The following is a 26,500-nucleotide window of genomic DNA, read 5'->3' as shown; positions in this document are numbered from 1 at the left end:
TAGTTTGCTTGGGGAATGCTAACAGTGTTAGCCAGCTGTTCTCAGTAGTTTGCTTGGGGAATGCTAACAGTGTTAGCCAGCTGTTCGCAGTAGTTTGCCTGGGGAATGCTAACAGTGTTAGCCAGCTGTTCTCAGTAGTTTGCTTGGGGAATGCTAACAGTGTTAGCCAGCTGTTCTCAGTAGTTTGCTTGGGGAATGCTAACAGTGTTAGCCAGCTGTTCTCAGTCAGATGGAGGCAGATGTAGATACTTGTTGCAGTGTGACGAGTTTCTGCTGAAGGAAAAGACCAAACAAGGTTCATAATGTCTCAGTGAGGCTTCTTCTGTCATGAGACAAACTGCTGTGATTCTCAGAGTAAACTCCCAGCATGCAGTTTGGTGGTAGTGAACACTGACCTGACGCCTGAAGCCCTGAGTGTGTGTTTAATTGACACTGAAGTACTCCTTTAGTTCCATCCGTAAGATTAATTAAAGTGAGTGTGAGCTTTTAATTAACTGTATGAATGAGGGAAGTTTTCAGTCTGCAGCCTAATACGCCTCCTGCTGTGTGTGTGTGTTTGTGTAACCTCTCTCTTCTGTGTGTGTGTGTGTGTGTGTGTGTGTGTGTGTGTGTGTGTGTGTGTGTGTGTGTGTGTGTGTGTGTGTGTGTGTGTGTGTGTGTGTGTGTGTGTGTGTGTGTGTGTGTGTGTGTGTGTGTGTGTGTGTGTGTGTGTGTGTGTGTGCATGTGAATGTGAATGCGTGGTGCAGGCCTGCTGGGCCTCCAGCTGATTAACGGTAAGAACGAGTCGGCTCACATCGCGGATGCCGTGGCCGTGGTGGCTCAGTCTCTGCAGGAGCTGTTTGAGAAGGAGAACATCACGGAGCCTCCGCGGGGCTGCGTGGGGAACACCAACATCTGGAGGACGGGGCCGCTCTTCAAACGGTCAGTACCGCCGCCGCCGGCCGTGGTCAGAGGTCAACCGGGCTTCAAGTCATGTGTTTCTGTCCAGTAAACCAGAGCATGGACCAATCAGAGTCCAGTGAGGAGCTAAGGGGCGGGGCTTAGTTGTGGGGTTAGCATAGATGCTACAATAGCATCAGTTCTATCAGAAGTGGAGAGCACTTCTTCATTGAAAGAATAGCAGAACGACACTGAAGGTTGATTGACAGTTGGCTCATCCAATCACCTGTGACGTTATCTTTTCAATGCGCCAGTTTAAAATGAGGCTATTATGAATCTCACTGCCAGGATTGACTCGATGTTCATCCTCACTGAGGTTCTGGTAACCCATCTTGTCCGGGTCCTCCTGTCCTGACCCGAACTACTCCAGGTTGAAGATTAACAAGTAAGCTTAACTAGTCGTCTCTGCCTCAACCAGCTCACTAGGGCGTGTCTCACCAAGAAGAGCAGTAAGATTCATAACTAACAAACCTTTGCTTCGATTTATTCAATAGAGACAGTAGAGAGCTGACCTCCACACAACTGGCCAACGCTGGATTACAAACCCCCCAGAACCGCCAGGTTTGATATCAGGCAGTTAGTTTGAGGTCATTAGACTTCATGTAGCTGTGGAGGTGTTGATCACAGTGTCTTCTGACATGATGATGCTCAAGGTCTAAATCTAGTTTGAAGACCTCCATAAGTTGTGTTATCAAAATACCACAGTTGCTATTTTCTGACTGCTATGGAGTGTGAAAACGTGGGAAAGTGTGATAAATATCTGTATCAACCCAGATAAAGAACGAGTCATTGATTATATGTCACAGAAAGAAAAGAGAGAAAGCTCTGATATATTTTACTGGATCTTTAAAACCAGTTCCTCTGACATGCTGGAATCAAACTAATGATGGAGCTGTATTTGATTTCAATAGCTTCACTGAGAGTAGGAGTCTGTGTTTACTACCATCAGTGGAGCCCTCAGGCTCTGGTCTCTGGTCTCACAGGACCGGACTCTCTCTGCTGTCCACTGAGATCAGGACTTGTCTGCTCCACCTTCAGCTCCACTGATCTGATCTGGAGTCAGCTTCTCCACCGGGATCATAATAAAACTCCCTGTCAGTCCTGCTCTCCTCTATGTGTGACCTACATACACCATCGAGTCCAGTTAGGATCACTGTTGTTTACGTGGTCCAGTATCACAGGCAGCGAGGTCACGTGACCTCGTCTTTACGTTCAGGTCACAGCCAATACTAAACCGCTCTCACTCTTCCTGCTCTCTGATTGGATCTCCAGAGTGCTGATGTCATCCAAGTACCCCGACGGTCTGACCGGACGAATCGAGTTTAACGATGACGGAGACCGACGCTTCGCCACCTACAGCATCCTGAATTACCAGCAGAAGCCAGGTCGCCTCGTCCAGGTCGGAGTCTTCAACGGATCCCAGGTACAGTACCCCTGGTCACACCCCTGGTCACACACCTGGTCACACACCTGGTCACACACATGGGGTACATCCCAAGTCTCTTAATTGCATCCCCGTTTCCCTCACTTGGGTCCTTTCCTTGCGTCTTAGTCCCTCCCACCAGGGATGCATGGAGGAAACCATGCGAGGAGAGAGGAACGAGGAAATATGTTTTAAGAGACATGAGACGTCCTTTCCTCAGTTGCGTCACGTGAAGCGACGTCTGTTTCTGATGATGGTGCTGATGATCACAGCTGATCAGCTGTCAGTCGGCTTTAACATCTGGAGAGACTTTTGATAAGTTTGTGTCTGTTCACATGATCACTGTACTTAATAACAGTAACTAATAATACTAATAACTAATAAAGACACACAGTAATCACCACTGTAGAGGTGTTTCTCTCTGTAGTCTGTTAACAAACTGTGTCCTGTGTTCTGTTTATAAGCACAGGATCCATTTCTACCGGCGGAATGCGATCGTCTTATTTATGAATTATTTGCGTCTGTATGTTTAGAAATTGTGACTGTGACGTCATTATTAAATAACCCAGAATATGATTATTGTTTCTCTTAACACTCAGGAATGATGTAAAAAGTGTTTGGTCTCTCAGCTCTTTCTGACTTTAATTGTATTCATAATAAAGTTATTGAGGGAAACATCAGATCATGAAAACACAAATCTTTCTAATAAATGCAGAAAGTTGTTTGTGGTCCTTTTGTTGTTCAGACTACAATGAACATTTATTTAAACCAGATGTTGAATCAGAAACCTAATCAAATATAAACTAGAGTTTATTCTGTGATCCGTCTTCACTGTTTACATGTTGAACAAAATCTCATCAGTCCGATCGGCTGCAGCGTCCAATCACATGACAGATGAACAATGAGGGGGCGTGTCGGCCGTTAAAACACTTTCTGGAAGTCTGTTCTCGTGGGTCATCGCTCATGGCTCCTCAGAGATCCCTCCTCCATCCTCGCTCCTCAGAGCAGAAATAAGAGCTTTGGGACGGCCGTCAATATGGCGGCGCAGAACAACTTCCGGTCCGAGCGAGGATCGAAAAAATGACAATTAAGAGACTTGAGATGTACCCCTGGTTATGCACCTGGTTATACACCTGGTTATGCTACTGATTAAAACTGGTTATACACCTGGTTAAAGCTGGTTATGCACCTGGTTAAAGCTGGTTATGCACCTGGATATACACCTGGTTAAAGCTGGTTATACACCTGGTTAAAGCTGGTTATGCACCTGGTTAAAGCTGGTTATGCACCTGGTTAAAGATGGTTATGCACCTGGTTAAAGATGGTTAAACACCTGGTTACGTACCTGGTTAAACACCGGGTTACACAGCTGGTTATACAACACATGCGTCCTACCAAGGAAGCATCCTTGACTTTGAGAAACACCCTGAGATGTAGGATCCAGTGTTTCTGGACTAAAAGCATATACATCCTCCTGCTTTGTTAACTTGTTTCTCTAACAATAACTCCTTTATGTTGGTGAGTCAGTGAAGCTCTGAGGACTCATATAAGAACACTGTGATGACTCAATGCTGTGTGTGTGTGTGTGTGTGTGTGTGTGTGTGTGTGTGTGTGTGTGTGTGTGTGTGTGTGTGTGTGTGTGTGTGTGTGTGTGTGTGTGTGTGTGTGTGTGTGTGTGTGTGTGTGTGTGTGTGTGTGTTCAGGTTGTGATGAACCCTCAGAGGAAGATCATCTGGCCTGGAGGGGAGACAGAGAAACCAGTCGGATACCAGATGTCGACTAAACTGAAGGTACTACTGTTACTGACACTACTAGTACTGCTGTTCACGATGCTACTAGTACTACTGATACTACTAGTACTACTGTTACTCATACTATCTTAACTACTTTTACTCATACTACTTAAACTACTGTTACTCATACTATCTTAACTTATGTTACTCATACTACTAAAACTACTGTTTCTGATACTACTAAAACTACTGTTAGTCATACTACCTTAACTTCTGTTACTCATACTATTAAAACTACTGTTACTGATACTACTAAAACTACTGTTACTCATACTACTTAAACTACTGTTACTCATACTACCTTACCTTATGTTACTCATACTACTAAAACTACTGGTACTCATACCATCTTAACTTATGTTACTCATACTACTAAAACTACTGTTTCTGATACTACGAAAACTACTGTTACTCATACTACTAAAACTACTGTTACTGATACTACTAAAACTACTGTTACTCATACTACTTAAACTACTGTTACTCATACTATCTTAACTTATGTTACTCATACTACTAACACTACTGTTTCTGATACTACGAAAACTACTGTTACTCATACTACTAAAACTACTGTTGATCATACTGCCTTAACTTCTGTTACTCATACTATTAAAACTACTGCTACTGATACTACTAAAACTACTGTTACTCATACTACTTAAACTACTGTTACTCATACTATCTTAACTTATGTTACTCATACTACTAACACTACTGTTACTGATACTACTACAACTACTGTTACTCATACTACTTAAACTACTGTTACTCATACTATCTTAACTTATTTTACTCATACTATCTTAACTTATTTTACTCATACTACTAAAACCACTGTTTCTGATACTACTACAACTACTGTTACTCATACTACTAAAACTACTGTTATTCATACTACTTAAACTACTGTTACTCATACTATCTTAACTTATGTTACTCATACTACTAACACTACTGTTTCTGATACTACGAAAACTACTGTTACTCATACTACTAAAACTACTGTTGATCATACTGCCTTAACTTCTGTTACTCATACTATTAAAACTACTGCTACTGATACTACTTAAACTACTTAAACTACTTTTACTGATACTACTAAAACTACTGTTACTGATACTACTACAACTACTGTTACTCATACTACTAAAACTACTGTTACTCATTCTACTTAAACTACTGTTACTCATACTATCTTAACTTATGTTACTCATACTACTAAAACTACTGTTTCTGATACTACTAAAACTACTGTTGGTCATACTGCCTTAACTTCTGTTACTCATACTATTAAAACTACTGTTACTGATACTACTACAACTACTATTACTCATACTACTTAAACTACTGTTACTCATACTATCTTAACTTATGTTACTCATACTACTAAAACTACTGTTGCTGATACTACGAAAACTACTGTTACTCATACTACTAAAACTACTGTTGATCATACTGCCTTAACTTCTGTTACTCATACTATTAAAACTACTGTTACTGATACTACTAAAACTACTGTTACTTATACTACTAAAACTACTGTTTCTGATACTACTAAAACTACTGTTACTCATACTACTAAAACTACTGTTGGTCATACTGCCTTAACTTCTGTTACTCATACTATTAAAACTACTGTTACTGATACTACTACAACTACTGTTACTCATACTACTTAAACTACTGTTACTCATACTATCTTAACTTATTTTACTCATACTATCTTAACTTATTTTACTCATACTACTAAAACCACTGTTTCTGATACTACTAAAACTACTGTTACTCATACTACTAAAACTACTGTTACTCATACTACTAAAACTACTGTTGCTGATACTACGAAAACTACTGTTACTCATACTACTAAAACTACTGTTGATCATACTGCCTTAACTTCTGTTACTCATACTATTAAAACTACTGTTACTGATACTACTAAAACTACTGTTACTCATACTACTAAAACTACTGTTGATCATACTGCCTTAACTTCTGTTACTCATACTATTAAAACTACTGCTACTGATACTACTTAAACTACTTAAACTACTTTTACTGATACTACTAAAACTACTGTTACTGATACTACTACAACTACTGTTACTCATACTACTAAAACTACTGTTACTCATTCTACTTAAACTACTGTTACTCATACTATCTTAACTTATGTTACTCATACTACTAAAACTACTGTTTCTGATACTACTAAAACTACTGTTGGTCATACTGCCTTAACTTCTGTTACTCATACTATTAAAACTACTGTTACTGATACTACTACAACTACTATTACTCATACTACTTAAACTACTGTTACTCATACTATCTTAACTTATGTTACTCATACTACTAAAACTACTGTTGCTGATACTACGAAAACTACTGTTACTCATACTACTAAAACTACTGTTGATCATACTGCCTTAACTTCTGTTACTCATACTATTAAAACTACTGTTACTGATACTACTAAAACTACTGTTACTTATACTACTAAAACTACTGTTTCTGATACTACTAAAACTACTGTTACTCATACTACTAAAACTACTGTTGGTCATACTGCCTTAACTTCTGTTACTCATACTATTAAAACTACTGTTACTGATACTACTACAACTACTGTTACTCATACTACTTAAACTACTGTTACTCATACTATCTTAACTTATTTTACTCATACTATCTTAACTTATTTTACTCATACTACTAAAACCACTGTTTCTGATACTACTAAAACTACTGTTACTCATACTACTAAAACTACTGTTACTCATACTACTAAAACTACTGTTGCTGATACTACGAAAACTACTGTTACTCATACTACTAAAACTACTGTTGATCATACTGCCTTAACTTCTGTTACTCATACTATTAAAACTACTGTTACTGATACTACTAAAACTACTGTTACTCATACTACTAAAACTACTGTTTCTGATACTACTAAAACTACTGTTACTCATACTACTAAAACTACTGTTGGTCATACTGCCTTAACTTCTGTTACTCATACTATTAAAACTACTGTTACTGATACTACTACAACTACTGTTACTCATACTACTTAAACTACTGTTACTCATACTATCTTAACTTATTTTACTCATACTATCTTAACTTATTTTACTCATACTACTAAAACCACTGATTCTGATACTACTAAAACTGCTGTTACTCATACTACTAAAACTACTGTTTCTGATACTACTAAAACTACTGTTAGTCATACTACCTTAACTTCTGTTACTCATACTATTAAAACTACTGCTACTCATACTACTAAAACTACTGTTGATCATACTGCCTTAACTTCTGTTACTCATACTATTAAAACTACTGCTACTGATACTACTTAAACTACTTAAACTACTTTTACTGATACTACTAAAACTACTGTTACTGATACTACTACAACTACTGTTACTCATACTACTTAAACTACTGTTACTCATACTATCTTAACTTATGTTACTCATATTACTAAAACTACTGTTACTCATACTATCTTAACTTATGTTACTCATACTACTAAAACTACTGTTTCTGATACTACTAAAACTACTGTTGGACATACTGCCTTAACTTCTGTTACTCATACTATTAAAACTACTGTTTCTGATACTACTAAAACTACTGTTAGTCATACTACCTTAACTTCTGTTACTCATACTATTAAAACTACTGTTACTGATACTACTAAAACTACTATTACTTATACTACTTAAACTACTGTTACTCATACTATCTTAACTTATGTTACTCATACTACTAACACTACTGTTTCTGATACTACGAAAACTACTGTTACTCATACTACTAAAACTACTGTTGATCATACTGCCTTAACTTCTGTTACTCATACTATTAAAACTACTGTTACTGATACTACTAAAACTACTGTTACTCATACTACTAAAACTACTGTTGGTCATACTGCCTTAACTTCTGTTACTCATACTACTAAAACTACTGTTTCTGATACTACTAAAACTACTGTTAGTCATACTACCTTAACTTATGTTACTCATACTATTAAAACTACTGTTACTCATACTACTTAAACTACTGTTACTCATACTATCTTAACTTATTTTACTCATACTATCTTAACTTATTTTACTCATACTACTAAAACCACTGTTTCTGATACTACTTAAACTACTGTTACTCATACTATCTTAACTTATTTTACTCATACTATCTTAACTTATTTTACTCATACTACTAAAACCACTGTTTCTGATACTAGTAAAACTACTGTTACTCATACTACTAAAACTACTGTTGGTCATACTGCCTTAACTTCTGTTACTCATACTACTAAAACTACTGTTTCTGATACTACGAAAACTACTGTTACTCATACTACTAAAACTACTGTTGGTCATACTGCCTTAACTTCTGTTACTCATACTACTAAAACTACTGTTTCTGATAATACTAAAATTACTGTTAGTCATACTACCTTAACTTCTGTTACTCATACTATTAAAACTACTGTTACTCATACTACTTAAACTACTGTTACTCATACTATCTTAACTTATTTTACTCATACTATCTTAACTTATTTTACTCATACTACTAAAACCACTGTTTCTGATACTACTAAAACTACTGTTACTCATACTACTAAAACTACTGTTGGTCATACTGCCTTAACTTCTGTTACTCATACTACTAAAACTACTGTTTCTGATACTACTAAAACTACTGTTAGTCATACTACCTTAACTTCTGTTACTCATACTATTACAACTACTGTTACTGATACTACTTAAACTACTGTTACTCATACTATCTTAACTTATTTTACTCATACTATCTTAACTTATTTTACTCATACTACTAAAACCACTGTTTCTGATACTACTTAAACTACTGTTACTCATACTATCTTAACTTATTTTACTCATACTATCTTAACTTATTTTACTCATACTACTAAAACCACTGTTTCTGATACTAGTAAAACTACTGTTACTCATACTACTAAAACTACTGTTGGTCATACTGCCTTAACTTCTGTTACTCATACTACTAAAACTACTGTTTCTGATACTACGAAAACTACTGTTACTCATACTACTAAAACTACTGTTGGTCATACTGCCTTAACTTCTGTTACTCATACTACTAAAACTACTGTTTCTGATACTACTAAAACTACTGTTAGTCATACTACCTTAACTTCTGTTACTCATACTATTAAAACTACTGTTACTCATACTACTTAAACTACTGTTACTCATACTATCTTAACTTATTTTACTCATACTATCTTAACTTATTTTACTCATACTACTAAAACCACTGTTTCTGATACTACTTAAACTACTGTTACTCATACTATCTTAACTTATTTTACTCATACTATCTTAACTTATTTTACTCATACTACTAAAACCACTGTTTCTGATACTAGTAAAACTACTGTTACTCATACTACTAAAACTACTGTTGGTCATACTGCCTTAACTTCTGTTACTCATACTACTAAAACTACTGTTTCTGATACTACGAAAACTACTGTTACTCATACTACTAAAACTACTGTTGGTCATACTGCCTTAACTTCTGTTACTCATACTACTAAAACTACTGTTTCTGATAATACTAAAATTACTGTTAGTCATACTACCTTAACTTCTGTTACTCATACTATTAAAACTACTGTTACTCATACTACTTAAACTACTGTTACTCATACTATCTTAACTTATTTTACTCATACTATCTTAACTTATTTTACTCATACTACTAAAACCACTGTTTCTGATACTACTAAAACTACTGTTACTCATACTACTAAAACTACTGTTGGTCATACTGCCTTAACTTCTGTTACTCATACTACTAAAACTACTGTTTCTGATACTACTAAAACTACTGTTAGTCATACTACCTTAACTTCTGTTACTCATACTATTACAACTACTGTTACTGATACTACTTAAACTACTGTTACTCATACTATCTTAACTTATTTTACTCATACTATCTTAACTTATTTTACTCATACTACTAAAACCACTGTTTCTGATACTACTTAAACTACTGTTACTCATACTATCTTAACTTATTTTACTCATACTATCTTAACTTATTTTACTCATACTACTAAAACCACTGTTTCTGATACTAGTAAAACTACTGTTACTCATACTACTAAAACTACTGTTGGTCATACTGCCTTAACTTCTGTTACTCATACTACTAAAACTACTGTTTCTGATACTACGAAAACTACTGTTACTCATACTACTAAAACTACTGTTGGTCATACTGCCTTAACTTCTGTTACTCATACTACTAAAACTACTGTTTCTGATAATACTAAAATTACTGTTAGTCATACTACCTTAACTTCTGTTACTCATACTATTAAAACTACTGTTACTCATACTACTTAAACTACTGTTACTCATACTATCTTAACTTATTTTACTCATACTATCTTAACTTATTTTACTCATACTACTAAAACCACTGTTTCTGATACGACTAAAACTACTGTTACTCATACTACTAAAACTACTGTTGGTCATACTGCCTTAACTTCTGTTACTCATACTACTAAAACTACTGTTTCTGATACTACTAAAACTACTGTTAGTCATACTACCTTAACTTCTGTTACTCATACTATTACAACTACTGTTACTGATACTACTACAACTACTGTTACTCATACTACTTAAACTACTGTTACTCATACTATCTTAACTTATTTTACTCATACTATCTTAACTTATTTTACTCATACTACTAAAACCACTGTTTCTGATACTACTAAAACTACTGTTACTCATACTACTAAAACTACTGTTACTCATACTACTAAAACTACTGTTGCTGATACTACGAAAACTACTGTTACTCATACTACTAAAACTACTGTTGATCATACTGCCTTAACTTCTGTTACTCATACTATTAAAACTACTGTTACTGATACTACTAAAACTACTGTTACTCATACTACTAAAACTACTGTTTCTGATACTACTAAAACTACTGTTACTCATACTACTAAAACTACTGTTGGTCATACTGCCTTAACTTCTGTTACTCATACTATTAAAACTACTGTTACTGATACTACTACAACTACTGTTACTCATACTACTTAAACTACTGTTACTCATACTATCTTAACTTATTTTACTCATACTATCTTAACTTATTTTACTCATACTACTAAAACCACTGATTCTGATACTACTAAAACTGCTGTTACTCATACTACTAAAACTACTGTTTCTGATACTACTAAAACTACTGTTAGTCATACTACCTTAACTTCTGTTACTCATACTATTAAAACTACTGCTACTCATACTACTAAAACTACTGTTGATCATACTGCCTTAACTTCTGTTACTCATACTATTAAAACTACTGCTACTGATACTACTTAAACTACTTAAACTACTTTTACTGATACTACTAAAACTACTGTTACTGATACTACTACAACTACTGTTACTCATACTACTTAAACTACTGTTACTCATACTATCTTAACTTATGTTACTCATATTACTAAAACTACTGTTACTCATACTATCTTAACTTATGTTACTCATACTACTAAAACTACTGTTTCTGATACTACTAAAACTACTGTTGGACATACTGCCTTAACTTCTGTTACTCATACTATTAAAACTACTGTTTCTGATACTACTAAAACTACTGTTAGTCATACTACCTTAACTTCTGTTACTCATACTATTAAAACTACTGTTACTGATACTACTAAAACTACTATTACTTATACTACTTAAACTACTGTTACTCATACTATCTTAACTTATGTTACTCATACTACTAACACTACTGTTTCTGATACTACGAAAACTACTGTTACTCATACTACTAAAACTACTGTTGATCATACTGCCTTAACTTCTGTTACTCATACTATTAAAACTACTGTTACTGATACTACTAAAACTACTGTTACTCATACTACTAAAACTACTGTTGGTCATACTGCCTTAACTTCTGTTACTCATACTACTAAAACTACTGTTTCTGATACTACTAAAACTACTGTTAGTCATACTACCTTAACTTATGTTACTCATACTATTAAAACTACTGTTACTCATACTACTTAAACTACTGTTACTCATACTATCTTAACTTATTTTACTCATACTATCTTAACTTATTTTACTCATACTACTAAAACCACTGTTTCTGATACTACTTAAACTACTGTTACTCATACTATCTTAACTTATTTTACTCATACTATCTTAACTTATTTTACTCATACTATCTTAACTTATTTTACTCATACTACTAAAACCACTGTTTCTGATACTAGTAAAACTACTGTTACTCATACTACTAAAACTACTGTTGGTCATACTGCCTTAACTTCTGTTACTCATACTACTAAAACTACTGTTTCTGATACTACGAAAACTACTGTTACTCATACTACTAAAACTACTGTTGGTCATACTGCCTTAACTTCTGTTACTCATACTACTAAAACTACTGTTTCTGATAATACTAAAATTACTGTTAGTCATACTACCTTAACTTCTGTTACTCATACTATTAAAACTACTGTTACTCATACTACTTAAACTACTGTTACTCATACTATCTTAACTTATTTTACTCATACTATCTTAACTTATTTTACTCATACTACTAAAACCACTGTTTCTGATACTACGAAAACTACTGTTACTCATACTACTAAAACTACTGTTGGTCATACTGCCTTAACTTCTGTTACTCATACTATTAAAACTACTGTTACTGATACTACTAAAACTACTGTTACTCATACTACTAAAACTACTGTTGGTCATACTGCCTTAACTTCTGTTACTCATACTACTAAAACTACTGTTTCTGATACTACTAAAACTACTGTTAGTCATACTACCTTAACTTATGTTACTCATACTATTAAAACTACTGTTACTCATACTACTTAAACTACTGTTACTCATACTATCTTAACTTATTTTACTCATACTATCTTAACTTATTTTACTCATACTACTAAAACCACTGTTTCTGATACTACTTAAACTACTGTTACTCATACTATCTTAACTTATTTTACTCATACTATCTTAACTTATTTTACTCATACTACTAAAACCACTGTTTCTGATACTAGTAAAACTACTGTTACTCATACTACTAAAACTACTGTTGGTCATACTGCCTTAACTTCTGTTACTCATACTACTAAAACTACTGTTTCTGATACTACGAAAACTACTGTTACTCATACTACTAAAACTACTGTTGGTCATACTGCCTTAACTTCTGTTACTCATACTACTAAAACTACTGTTTCTGATAATACTAAAATTACTGTTAGTCATACTACCTTAACTTCTGTTACTCATACTATTAAAACTACTGTTACTCATACTACTTAAACTACTGTTACTCATACTATCTTAACTTATTTTACTCATACTATCTTAACTTATTTTACTCATACTACTAAAACCACTGTTTCTGATACTACTAAAACTACTGTTACTCATACTACTAAAACTACTGTTGGTCATACTGCCTTAACTTCTGTTACTCATACTACTAAAACTACTGTTTCTGATACTACTAAAACTACTGTTAGTCATACTACCTTAACTTCTGTTACTCATACTATTACAACTACTGTTACTGATACTACTTAAACTACTGTTACTCATACTATCTTAACTTATTTTACTCATACTATCTTAACTTATTTTACTCATACTACTAAAACCACTGTTTCTGATACTACTTAAACTACTGTTACTCATACTATCTTAACTTATTTTACTCATACTATCTTAACTTATTTTACTCATACTACTAAAACCACTGTTTCTGATACTAGTAAAACTACTGTTACTCATACTACTAAAACTACTGTTGGTCATACTGCCTTAACTTCTGTTACTCATACTACTAAAACTACTGTTTCTGATACTACTAAAACTACTGTTAGTCATACTACCTTAACTTCTGTTACTCATACTATTACAACTACTGTTACTGATACTACTTAAACTACTGTTACTCATACTATCTTAACTTATTTTACTCATACTATCTTAACTTATTTTACTCATACTACTAAAACCACTGTTTCTGATACTACTTAAACTACTGTTACTCATACTATCTTAACTTATTTTACTCATACTATCTTAACTTATTTTACTCATACTACTAAAACCACTGTTTCTGATACTAGTAAAACTACTGTTACTCATACTACTAAAACTACTGTTGGTCATACTGCCTTAACTTCTGTTACTCATACTACTAAAACTACTGTTTCTGATACTACGAAAACTACTGTTACTCATACTACTAAAACTACTGTTGGTCATACTGCCTTAACTTCTGTTACTCATACTACTAAAACTACTGTTTCTGATACTACTAAAACTACTGTTAGTCATACTACCTTAACTTCTGTTACTCATACTATTAAAACTACTGTTACTCATACTACTTAAACTACTGTTACTCATACTATCTTAACTTATTTTACTCATACTATCTTAACTTATTTTACTCATACTACTAAAACCACTGTTTCTGATACTACTTAAACTACTGTTACTCATACTATCTTAACTTATTTTACTCATACTATCTTAACTTATTTTACTCATACTACTAAAACCACTGTTTCTGATACTAGTAAAACTACTGTTACTCATACTACTAAAACTACTGTTGGTCATACTGCCTTAACTTCTGTTACTCATACTACTAAAACTACTGTTTCTGATACTACGAAAACTACTGTTACTCATACTACTAAAACTACTGTTGGTCATACTGCCTTAACTTCTGTTACTCATACTACTAAAACTACTGTTTCTGATAATACTAAAATTACTGTTAGTCATACTACCTTAACTTCTGTTACTCATACTATTAAAACTACTGTTACTCATACTACTTAAACTACTGTTACTCATACTATCTTAACTTATTTTACTCATACTATCTTAACTTATTTTACTCATACTACTAAAACCACTGTTTCTGATACTACTAAAACTACTGTTACTCATACTACTAAAACTACTGTTGGTCATACTGCCTTAACTTCTGTTACTCATACTACTAAAACTACTGTTTCTGATACTACTAAAACTACTGTTAGTCATACTACCTTAACTTCTGTTACTCATACTATTACAACTACTGTTACTGATACTACTTAAACTACTGTTACTCATACTATCTTAACTTATTTTACTCATACTATCTTAACTTATTTTACTCATACTACTAAAACCACTGTTTCTGATACTACTTAAACTACTGTTACTCATACTATCTTAACTTATTTTACTCATACTATCTTAACTTATTTTACTCATACTACTAAAACCACTGTTTCTGATACTAGTAAAACTACTGTTACTCATACTACTAAAACTACTGTTGGTCATACTGCCTTAACTTCTGTTACTCATACTACTAAAACTACTGTTTCTGATACTACGAAAACTACTGTTACTCATACTACTAAAACTACTGTTGGTCATACTGCCTTAACTTCTGTTACTCATACTACTAAAACTACTGTTTCTGATAATACTAAAATTACTGTTAGTCATACTACCTTAACTTCTGTTACTCATACTATTAAAACTACTGTTACTCATACTACTTAAACTACTGTTACTCATACTATCTTAACTTATTTTACTCATACTATCTTAACTTATTTTACTCATACTACTAAAACCACTGTTTCTGATACGACTAAAACTACTGTTACTCATACTACTAAAACTACTGTTGGTCATACTGCCTTAACTTCTGTTACTCATACTACTAAAACTACTGTTTCTGATACTACTAAAACTACTGTTAGTCATACTACCTTAACTTCTGTTACTCATACTATTACAACTACTGTTACTGATACTACTAAAACTACTGTTACTCATACTACTTAAACTACTGTTACTCATACTATCTTAACTTATGTTACTCATACTACTAAAACTACTGTTTCTGATACTACGAAAACTACTGTTACTCATACTACTAAAACTACTGTTGATCATACTGCCTTAACTTCTGTTACTCATACTATTAAAACTACTGCTACTGATACTACTTAAACTACTTAAACTACTTTTACTGATGTCGTATCTTTCATGCGACAGTTCTGTTGAAGTGATGAGGAAGGATGCTCCGTGGACACTGTTCTTGCTGGTATAATAAAGTTTATTACAAACAAGCAACACATGCCATTACGGACGTCTAGATCGTCCGGAGGTCTCAAGTCGAATCTGAAAGTCCCTCCCTTTAGGGCTCTCGCTTCATCCTTATATAGGATACATGTTATGTTTACATCTGGGCGGAACGTAAGAGAATGTATGTGGCCTCCTCATTCTACACATCCACCCTTCTGCCCCTGGTCTCCTGCACATCTGGTTTTCATCTAAGACAACTACACTTGGGGTCTTCGCTGTACTGTGCCAGACCTGAAAATATACCACATATTCCCCCCTTCGAGACTTACACAAAGTCTCGAAAACAAAAAAAAAGACGAGACATACAAGTGTATAATCATGACAAAATTAACAACCCGTCCTTTTTAACATTAAAGCAACGGTACGGAGTATAAAAGTGAGAGTGAAAAACCTGTTAGGCAGCTAATTTTTTCTTGAAATATCCATTAAACAATGTAGACAGGAAAATTCTCTCACGGTCCCTCTGCCAAGGCGACCATAAGTAATACTCCAAAACACAGAAATGAGGAATTTAGCAATTTGTGTAAGGAAATGACTTAAGCAAATACATATGGAACACTCAGCAAATCAAAACAAAACAATGTCCAAAGTCAGGCTGGTCGACCCATCGCACCTTTCTATGGACCTTTTCCTGCCTACCCCACTGTCCCTAAACATCAAGAAAAAGAAAACATCCGAGGTCCCATTATATTTAGAAACCATCATTTCCCAAGCATTTAATACACAAAGAAGAAAATTCATTTTTAATAATACTAATGTAACATTTAAGAGAAGACATAAGACTGTATAACGCTGCAGTTTCTCAGCAGCCGTGACTCAGGTGTAGTATCGATGATGTCTTGAATCTGGATGTTGTATCGCCAGTCCACGTTCAGAGTCCTTCAGACCATCCGTATTTTCATGTTTGAAGTGTCTGAATCCATTCAGCCCATCGGAGTCCCTGACTATCCACCACCCTCACAGTGGTCTTCCCCCAATATGTTCTAGAATGAAAGAAAAGAAGACTAGTATCTTTTGCATACAGAACAGATACACATTAAAACATCAAACACCGAATAATAACACTTCTATAAGTAAAATGTGAGATTATAACTCATAATGTCCATTAATCATATTGTTCATTTGTTTCCATACCCCCCCTTCGAGACTAAACAAAGTCTCGAAAGAGCAAAACAAAATCAACACTACAAACTACGCAAGCAATAACAGAGGTAAATAATAGGATTATAATCATGAGATATTCAAAATGGATATTCCTCCACCACTTCGATCTTTATTGCCTTCCATTTAGTGTCTCTCTTTTGTACTGTATGGTATTGATCCATCATGTACTCTGGTGCCTGATCAGAGTCACCAAAGTTATTATTTACGTTTGAAATAGTCCTCTGAGCTGTCATGGATGACTCGACATGCTTCTCTTCCATCCTTTGTTCTCTAACTTCAACAATGTCATTACTGTTGTTCACGCTAGGCTCTATTTTTGATATTAGCTTCTGGGTTGCATTAATCTCATCCTTAAATGTCCGAGATGTCATATTAGATGTCCGCATTATGTTTACAAATGTCGTAGGTGCCACAGATGTCGTCCCTGTTGTAGCATTCATCCCCTTTGTAGTCATAGCTAGAGTAGTAGTCTGAGTAGTTGTATGAATATTCTTAGTTGTTTCTGGAACTAACGTAACAAGTTTCATCTGTGTACTAATCACCCTTGGAGTGGTTACTGTAGTAAATTGTTTCTGAACCCCTTTAGTACTTGTAGAAATTTCAATAGGCCCCAAATCTCTTATCATGAGTGACATACCATTAACGCCAATGGAAGCGCTGCTATCCAATTTAATCCCGTGTGCTGGCATATTTTGACAATACGATTTTTCAGAACACCATTCATTCTTTCGCACATCCCTTGACTTTGCGGATGATAGACTGCACCCAGACGTTGTTTAATTCCAAGTTTTTGCAAAATCAATTTCACCGTCTTATCCACAAACTCTTTCCCATTGTCTGAGGATATTCGATCTGGAAGTCCCCACCTGCTTATGACCTCTCTACATAAGAACTTGGCAACCGATTGAGCATCTTTTCGTTTTGTTGGACAAGCCTCAGGCCATCGTGAAAATCTGTCCACCCCGACTAGCATATACCTTTTCCCTTCAATCGGTTTTATCATGTCAACATAGTCCACAACTAGTTCACGCATAGGACCCCTTGGAGTTGGGATGTGGCCAGGAGGAACCGTCACTCCCCTCCGAACATTGTTTTTCAGACAGATAGTGCACCTGCCTATGACATAATCAATCTGTTCAAGCAAACATGGTGCCCAAAAACCATACTCTTTTGTAGTCTTTCTCTTAACTTCCCCCCTTGCAACATGAGCTAAACCATGCGCCTCCTGAATCATCAGACCCAACAGGTCTGGAGGTGATAGTATCAGCCCCTCATGATTTCTCCAAAGTCCAGTAGAATCGCGGGTGGCACCTCGGTCTAGCCACAACTGTTTGTCCATTTCAGGAGCGGATTCCTGCATTAAAATCACATCTTTGAGCGTAATTTTGTCTTCCAAGTTCACTTCATGTGTGACGAGAAGAACTTTGCCCAATTTATCTGCTCCTGTGACTGCTTTTGCAGCTTCATCAGCCGCTCTATTCCCTTGTGAAACCCTTGATGCAGTCTCTTATGCGCCGCACATTTAGCTATTGCTATTTCTTTAGGCTTCATCATAGCATGCAACAATTTATTGCCTCTTCACTCAGTGGATACTGGTTCTTCCAAGGTGGTTTGACTCCTGGTCGGAGTTCAACTCTTACTGGTTGAGCTGACTTCACAAGTCCAATATCAGTACTATGCCGAGCCCACAAACATTCTGGAACTTGTTGTAGCATCTCTTCTCTCATTGAGTCTGAGTCCATCTTAGTACTGCAGATTGACTCATGTGTCATTCGTACAGTATGTGGCTGTCCTTGTCCTTGAGCAGAGATCATGATCTTAATGAACCTCTGATCCTCGCTCTTCCAGATGGCAAGATTCTCTGTTACTGGTGTAAAAACAGCTTCTTCTGCCTCCGCCATCATTTCTCCCACTTGCTTCTGCGTATGTTCTTCACACACCCACAAGGTCACATGTGGCACACTCTTCACGATATCAAACTCTTTGTCCAAATAGTCATTTCTGTGTATCTTCATAGCTGCTCCTTGTGGTCCCAAAATTATACAGCCCGAATTTAGTTGACCTTGTTTTGGTTGTCGACTCAACCATTCTTCTGCGTATGTTTGAGCATCTTTATTGAAATACTTGAGCGTGCAGTGAAATGGATACTCTGGAAGCTTCGCGTCGGGCATATTTACGATGATAAACTTTTCCCACAACTTAACTGGCTCAAGAAAATCTTCATTAAGATTTCCGATCCAACATACTGTAGAAGCTTCAGTCTCTGTTGTCCTCAATAATTGGTGAACACTCTCGTTTGGCATTTCATCCTTTTTCCTATACACTCCCTTTCTCTCTTTTCTCTCTCTTTATCTGTTCTCTCCTTCTCCCTCTCCCTTTCACTTTGCTCTCTCTATCCTGTTTCTCCTTCTCTCTCTGCTCCCTATTCCTTCTATCCCTCTCTTTCAGCTCTCTCTCTTTTCGCTCTTTCTCATACTCTCTTCTCTCCCTGTCTTTTTGTGCTTTCTCTCTTTTCTCCTTTTCTTTCTGCTCCTTCTCCCTTCTTTCGCTCTCCTCTGTACGTTCCATCTTCGTTTGCTCTCTGTCCTCTCTTTCCCTCTCCACATTCTCGTTTTCTTTCCTTTCCCTCTCTTTCGCTCTGCCTTGTATGTGGATACAAGTACCAGCATTATTTTAATTACATCTGGGTTAAGAGTCCCCTCCACTGGCCATGGTTGGTCAATTTCAGGCCAGCGTTTATGCCATTTTTCCGATATTTTTGCAATGTTTGCGATGCCTCTAATTAAAGGATTATTCTTCTGTACCACTTCAACAGGAGTGATTACTTTTGGATTTCTAGTGTTCTTTTTCCCCATTATAATGACTTCCTCTTATTTTCCGTTATTGTATTTTAAGAATTAATTGCTACAATTAAAACTACTCAAGGCTATTTAGATTACTTCCCCCCTTCAATTAACCAATTAGCAATTAACCAATTATCAAATTATCAAATTATCCAATTAACCAATCATCCAATCATCCAATCATCCAATCATCCAATTAACAAATCAACCAATTAACCAAATAACCAAATAACCAAATAACCAAATAACCAATTAACCAATTAACCAATTAACCAATTAACCAATTAACCAATTATTCAGCTCAAATCATCAGACAGTCACCATATTGATGTACACCACAGCACAGATCAGAACAAACCACGCACAATAACAAAAATGGACATCTGCAATTGTCAGCAGAGGTTAGACCAAACAATCATATGCCATTAATTAATTAAATGCATTAACTGGTCAATCAGTTGCCAAGTTTTCTATTTATTTATTTATTTATTTCTCCTATCTGCCTAGAGCATGTATTCTTTCATGTGTATAGGCGCAGGTCGGTATCCTCTTAGGCTTATAAATGAAAGCAGGTTTATATGTGTACCATCAATATTACCTACGACTGCTAAAGAGTCTGTAGCTAAATTTGTACCGGCCTTTAGTAGATTGAAACGGAAGCCTCCCCGTGGACGTCAGCCAGCCACACTCCGTGATGTGCCGGTCCACTGCCTTGCCTCCCCTTCTCAATTCTCATTCCCCGTAAATGACATAACAGACAAGAAACAGGCAATGATTTAGTCTCGTATGAACCCTTTAGGTCCCTTTACATAAATATTATTCCTAAACTTGAACCCCTTACCTAAACATTGTAGCATTTAGTGAACTCCAACTGAACCCAACAGTTCAAATGGCAAAGAAATTCTCTGTATCTCCCAAGAGAGTTTTATCATCACCGAACGCCTTTCCATTCCCACATTCCGACCTCCATCTGGAGGGAATTTTGAGACGAGTAAGGGGGGGGGGGGTGTCAAACTCTACCCTTCTTAAACGAAGTTCATTGTGCATTTAACAGCTCATTTGTTATTTTACGTCCCTTTTAAGAAGAGCTCATGTTTTATTTACTGACTCGTTCAATTCATTAGTCTTCTCAAACGAAGCTCATTGTTTTATAAAATACATCGTTCAATTCATTACGTCTTCTCAAACGAAGCTCATTGTTTTATAAAATACATCGTTCAATTCATTACGTCTTCTCAAACGAAGCTCATTGTTTTATAAAATACATTGGGCCACATATCTGTCCTTTCAAATTATTAAATGTCCCGTTCTCCAATCACCACCTATGTACGTTTATTCAATCATAATATGTTTTTTCTTTCTTTTAACACATCTATTCTCATCCTATGCATTTTTCTAGCACACATCTGGAACACATCAGCAGCTAAGTTTCACACACATACCTTCCGTACTTCTACGCACACCCATTCTCCCTCTCTGCTCATCCCAAAGTAAACACACACACACATTCTCTTAGCCTTCATTCACACAGCATGCTTTTTGCCGCTATTTCCTTTTTCTTATAAAATTTATGCTACCTCTGAGGTGTAAATATTCGATGAGAGGCTGCATCAGACACCGTTCGTCAACAAATGTCAGAGTGGTAACAGTCAATCGAATTGTGAATTTACACTCTCCAGTTATTAAACTGACCATAAGATGTCGTTTCAGGTTTTACGCGGCCCGTACTACATGCTCCTACACTTGAGGGCTCTACCTATCTGATTTGCGGCTCAATCATATGATCATTTCCTTTATTTCCTTATCACTCTTTCCTTTAACCTTTTACATTTATTTATTCAAATTACCTGGATCCAGGTTTCCCCCAATTTTGTCTTTCTAACTTAATTCCGGACTATGTCAGAGCCATCGTTACGCAGTGACTAATATGCATGTGTCTTACCGTTAAGAAGTTGAGGGCCCCTCTTCATTAATCTTGCACGATACTGTTTAGCACACCTTATCGTTACCATGAAGCTATTCTAAACTATTCCTTTTTCTTCACTTTTTATCTTCCCCCTTTTTTATTTTTTTTTATTTAGCACGGAGCCTCACTTTAAACATCAAATCAACAGCACATGTCCACAACAAGAAGGTTCTTAATTTACGGTGTGTCCAAGCAACTCCACATAACAGCCCCAATTTATGACCAGCATTCAATCGAGAGAGCTCACCGTATGTGAAGTAGTAGTAGGAAACTGCAAGGCCACCTCCGATACTGTTCGTGACGCCATCTTTGTGGTATCTTTCATGCGACAGTTCTGTTGAAGTGATGATGAAGGATGCTCCGTGGACACTGTTCTTGCTGGTATAATAAAGTTTATTATAAACAAGCAACACATGCCATTACGGACGTCTAGATCGTCCGGAGGTCTCAAGTCGAATCTGAAAGTCCCTCCCTTTAGGGCTCTCGCTTCATCCTTATATAGGATACATGTTATGTTTACATCTGGGTGGAACGTAAGAGAATGTATATGGCCTCCTCATTCTACACATCCACCCTTCTGCCCCTGGTCTCCTGCACATCTGGTTTTCATCTAAGACAACTACACTTGGGGTCTTCGCTGTACTGTGCCAGACCTGAAAATATACCACACTGATACTACTAAAACTACTGTTACTGATACTACTACAACTACTGTTACTCATACTACTTAAACTACTGTTACTCATACTATCTTAACTTATGTTACTCATACTACTAAAACTACTGTTACTCATACTACTTAAACTACTGTTACTCATACTATCTTAACTTATGTTACTCATACTACTAAAACTACTGTTACTCATACTATCTTAACTTATGTTACTCATACTACTAAAACTACTGTTTCTGATACTACTAAAACTACTGTTGGTCATACTGCCTTAACTTCTGTTACTCATACTATTAAAACTACTGTTACTCATACTATTAAAACTACTGTTACTGATACTACTACAACTACTGTTACTCATACTACTTAAACTACTGTTACTCATACTATTAAAACTACTGTTACTGATACTACTTAAACTACTTTTACTCATACTACCTTAACTACTGATACTGATACTACTTAAACTACTGTTACTGTTAAAGGTTCAGAGTGCTCGTTTGGTCATGTGTCAGTCTGTATTTAGGCCTCAGGTCACAACAGCTTGTAAAGAACAGTGTTGTCTCTGCTGCCGTTGATGCAGCAGACCTTTGTCTCTGGTCCATGATGTAGTTCTTGTCTTCTACTTTAGTATTTGTGTCCTCGTTTCATTGTTCTCATCAATAAATGAAATGTCTTCAGATTGTGACGATCCATCAGGAGCCGTTTGTTTACGTGAAGCCGACAAAGACTGACGGGACGTGTAAAGAAGAGTTCACCGTCAACGGAGTCCTGATCAAGAAGGTGATCTGTACCGGACCCAACGGGACCACACCAGGTACTCACACACACACACACACACACACACACACACACACACACACACACAGTTAATGTTTCTGCTGCACCAATATTTCATTCATGATTCATGTATTTGACTGACAGGAAAGAGTTTTAGTCTAAAACTCTAGTTGGTCCTCACAAGGATAGAAGATCACACTGATACGTGCACACAAACGTGCACACCACTGACCCTGTGTGTGTGTGTGTGTATCCAGGTCAGCCTATCGTCCCTCAGTGTTGCTATGGTTTCTGCGTCGACTTGCTCATCAAGCTAGCGATGAGCATGAACTTCACCTACGAGGTTCACCTGGTGGCTGATGGGAAATTTGGCACGCAGGAGCGCGTAAGTGTGTGTGTGTGTCTGAGTGTGTGTTTGTGTGTGTGTCTCTGTCTGTGAGTGATGTCATGGTACCAACTCTGGTCATGTGACCTGTTTACTGATTCTCCTCCAGCTCATCACTGAGGCTTGTTGCCATGGATACCAGAGCTCTGTCCCTCAGTGTGACCTTGTGGAGGCTCAGAGACATGAACACCTCCTCTAGCACCTCCTCTAGCACCTCCTTCACCATCTCTAACACCTCCTCTAACACCTCCTTCATCATCTCTAACACCTCCTCTAACACCTCCTTCACCATCTCTCAAACCTCCTCTAGCACCTCATCTAACACTTCCTCTAACACCTCCTTCACCATCTCTAACACCTCGTCTAACACCTCCTTCACCATCTCTAACACCTCCTTCACCATCTCTAACACCTCCTCTAGCACCTCCTTCACCATCTCTAACACCTCCTCTAGCACCTCCTTCACCATCTCTAACACCTCCTCAAGCACCTCCTCTAACACCTCCTCTAACACCTCCTTCATCATCTCTAACACCTCCTTCACCTCCTTCATCATCTCTCTTTAACACCTCCTTCACCATCTCTAACACCTCCTTCATTATCTCTAACACCTCCTTCACCTCCTTCATCATCTCTCTTTAACACCTCCTTCACCATCTCTAACACCTCCTTCATCATCTCTAACACCTCCTTCACCTCCTTCATCATCTCTCTTTAATACCTCCTTCATCATCTCTAACACCTCCTTCACCTCCTTCATCATCTCTCTTTAACACCTCCTTCACCATCTCTAACACCTCCTTCATCATCTCTAACACCTCCTTCATCATCTCTAACACCTCCTTCACCTCCTTCATCATCTCTCTTTAATACCTCCTTCATCATCTCTAACACCTCCTTCACCTCCTTCATCATCTCTCTTTAACACCTCCTTCACCATCTCTAACACCTCCTTCATCATCTCTAACACCTCCTTCATCTCCTTCAGCATCTCTCTTTAACACCTCCTTCACCATCTCTAACACCTCCTTCACCTCCTTCATCATCTCTCTTTAACACCTCCTTCACCATCTCTAACACCTCCTTCATCATCTCTAACACCTCCTTCACCTCCTTCATCATCTCTCTTTAACACATCCTTCATCATCTCTAACACCTCCTTCACCTCCTTCATCATCTCTCTTTAACACCTTCATCATCTCTAACACCTCCTTCACCTCCTTCACCATCTCTAACACCTCCTCTAGCACCTCCTTCATCATCTCTAACACCTCCTCTAACACCTCCTCTAGCACCTCCTTCACCATCTCTAACACCTCCTCTAGCACCTCCTTCATCATCTCTAACACCTCCTTCACCTCCTTCATCATCTCTCTTTAACACCTCCTTCATCATCTCTAACACCTCCTCTAACACCTCCTTCACCATCTCTCAAACCTCCTCTAGCACCTCATCTAACACTTCCTCTAACACCTCCTTCACCATCTCTAACACCTCGTCTAACACCTCCTTCACCATCTCTAACACCTCCTTCACCATCTCTAACACCTCCTCTAGCACCTCCTTCACCATCTCTAACACCTCCTCTAGCACCTCCTTCACCATCTCTAACACCTCCTCAAGCACCTCCTCTAACACCTCCTCTAACACCTCCTTCATCATCTCTAACACCTCCTTCACCTCCTTCATCATCTCTCTTTAACACCTCCTTCACCATCTCTAACACCTCCTTCATCATCTCTAACACCTCCTTCACCTCCTTCATCATCTCTCTTTAATACCTCCTTCATCATCTCTAACACCTCCTTCACCTCCTTCATCATCTCTCTTTAACACCTCCTTCACCATCTCTAACACCTCCTTCATCATCTCTAACACCTCCTTCATCATCTCTAACACCTCCTTCACCTCCTTCATCATCTCTCTTTAATACCTCCTTCATCATCTCTAACACCTCCTTCACCTCCTTCATCATCTCTCTTTAACACCTCCTTCACCATCTCTAACACCTCCTTCATCATCTCTAACACCTCCTTCATCTCCTTCAGCATCTCTCTTTAACACCTCCTTCACCATCTCTAACACCTCCTTCACCTCCTTCATCATCTCTCTTTAACACCTCCTTCACCATCTCTAACACCTCCTTCATCATCTCTAACACCTCCTTCACCTCCTTCATCATCTCTCTTTAACACATCCTTCATCATCTCTAACACCTCCTTCACCTCCTTCATCATCTCTCTTTAACA

General features: G+C 36.7%; 1 protein-coding gene and 1 long non-coding RNA gene across 2 annotated transcripts in view; one reads left to right on the top strand and one right to left on the bottom strand.

Moving 5' to 3' along the window:
* grin1b (glutamate receptor, ionotropic, N-methyl D-aspartate 1b) overlaps positions 1–26,500 on the top strand; it is a 64,718-nt gene that overhangs the window by 27,107 nt on the left and 11,111 nt on the right. The window contains exons 8-12 of the mRNA XM_076082492.1: positions 748–922; positions 2,213–2,363; positions 4,067–4,153; positions 23,768–23,903; positions 24,124–24,251. Of these exons, the coding sequence (XP_075938607.1) occupies positions 748–922; positions 2,213–2,363; positions 4,067–4,153; positions 23,768–23,903; positions 24,124–24,251 (677 nt within the window). The remainder of the gene's footprint in view (positions 1–747; positions 923–2,212; positions 2,364–4,066; positions 4,154–23,767; positions 23,904–24,123; positions 24,252–26,500) is intronic.
* On the bottom strand, positions 16,391–23,249 carry LOC142939244 (uncharacterized). The gene is made up of 2 exons (XR_012949941.1): positions 22,661–23,249; positions 16,391–17,423 (listed from the first exon to the last, which is right to left on the bottom strand). It is a non-coding gene; the product is annotated as an uncharacterized LOC142939244 (long non-coding RNA).

This window comes from Anarhichas minor, unplaced genomic scaffold (genome assembly GCF_050575085.1).
Source record: "Anarhichas minor isolate MPS153535 unplaced genomic scaffold, ASM5057508v1 ptg000095l, whole genome shotgun sequence".
Lineage (NCBI taxonomy): Eukaryota > Metazoa > Chordata > Actinopteri > Perciformes > Anarhichadidae > Anarhichas > Anarhichas minor.
Note: the sequence above shows the minus strand (reverse complement) of the source record. Positions and strands in the feature narration are given on the sequence as shown.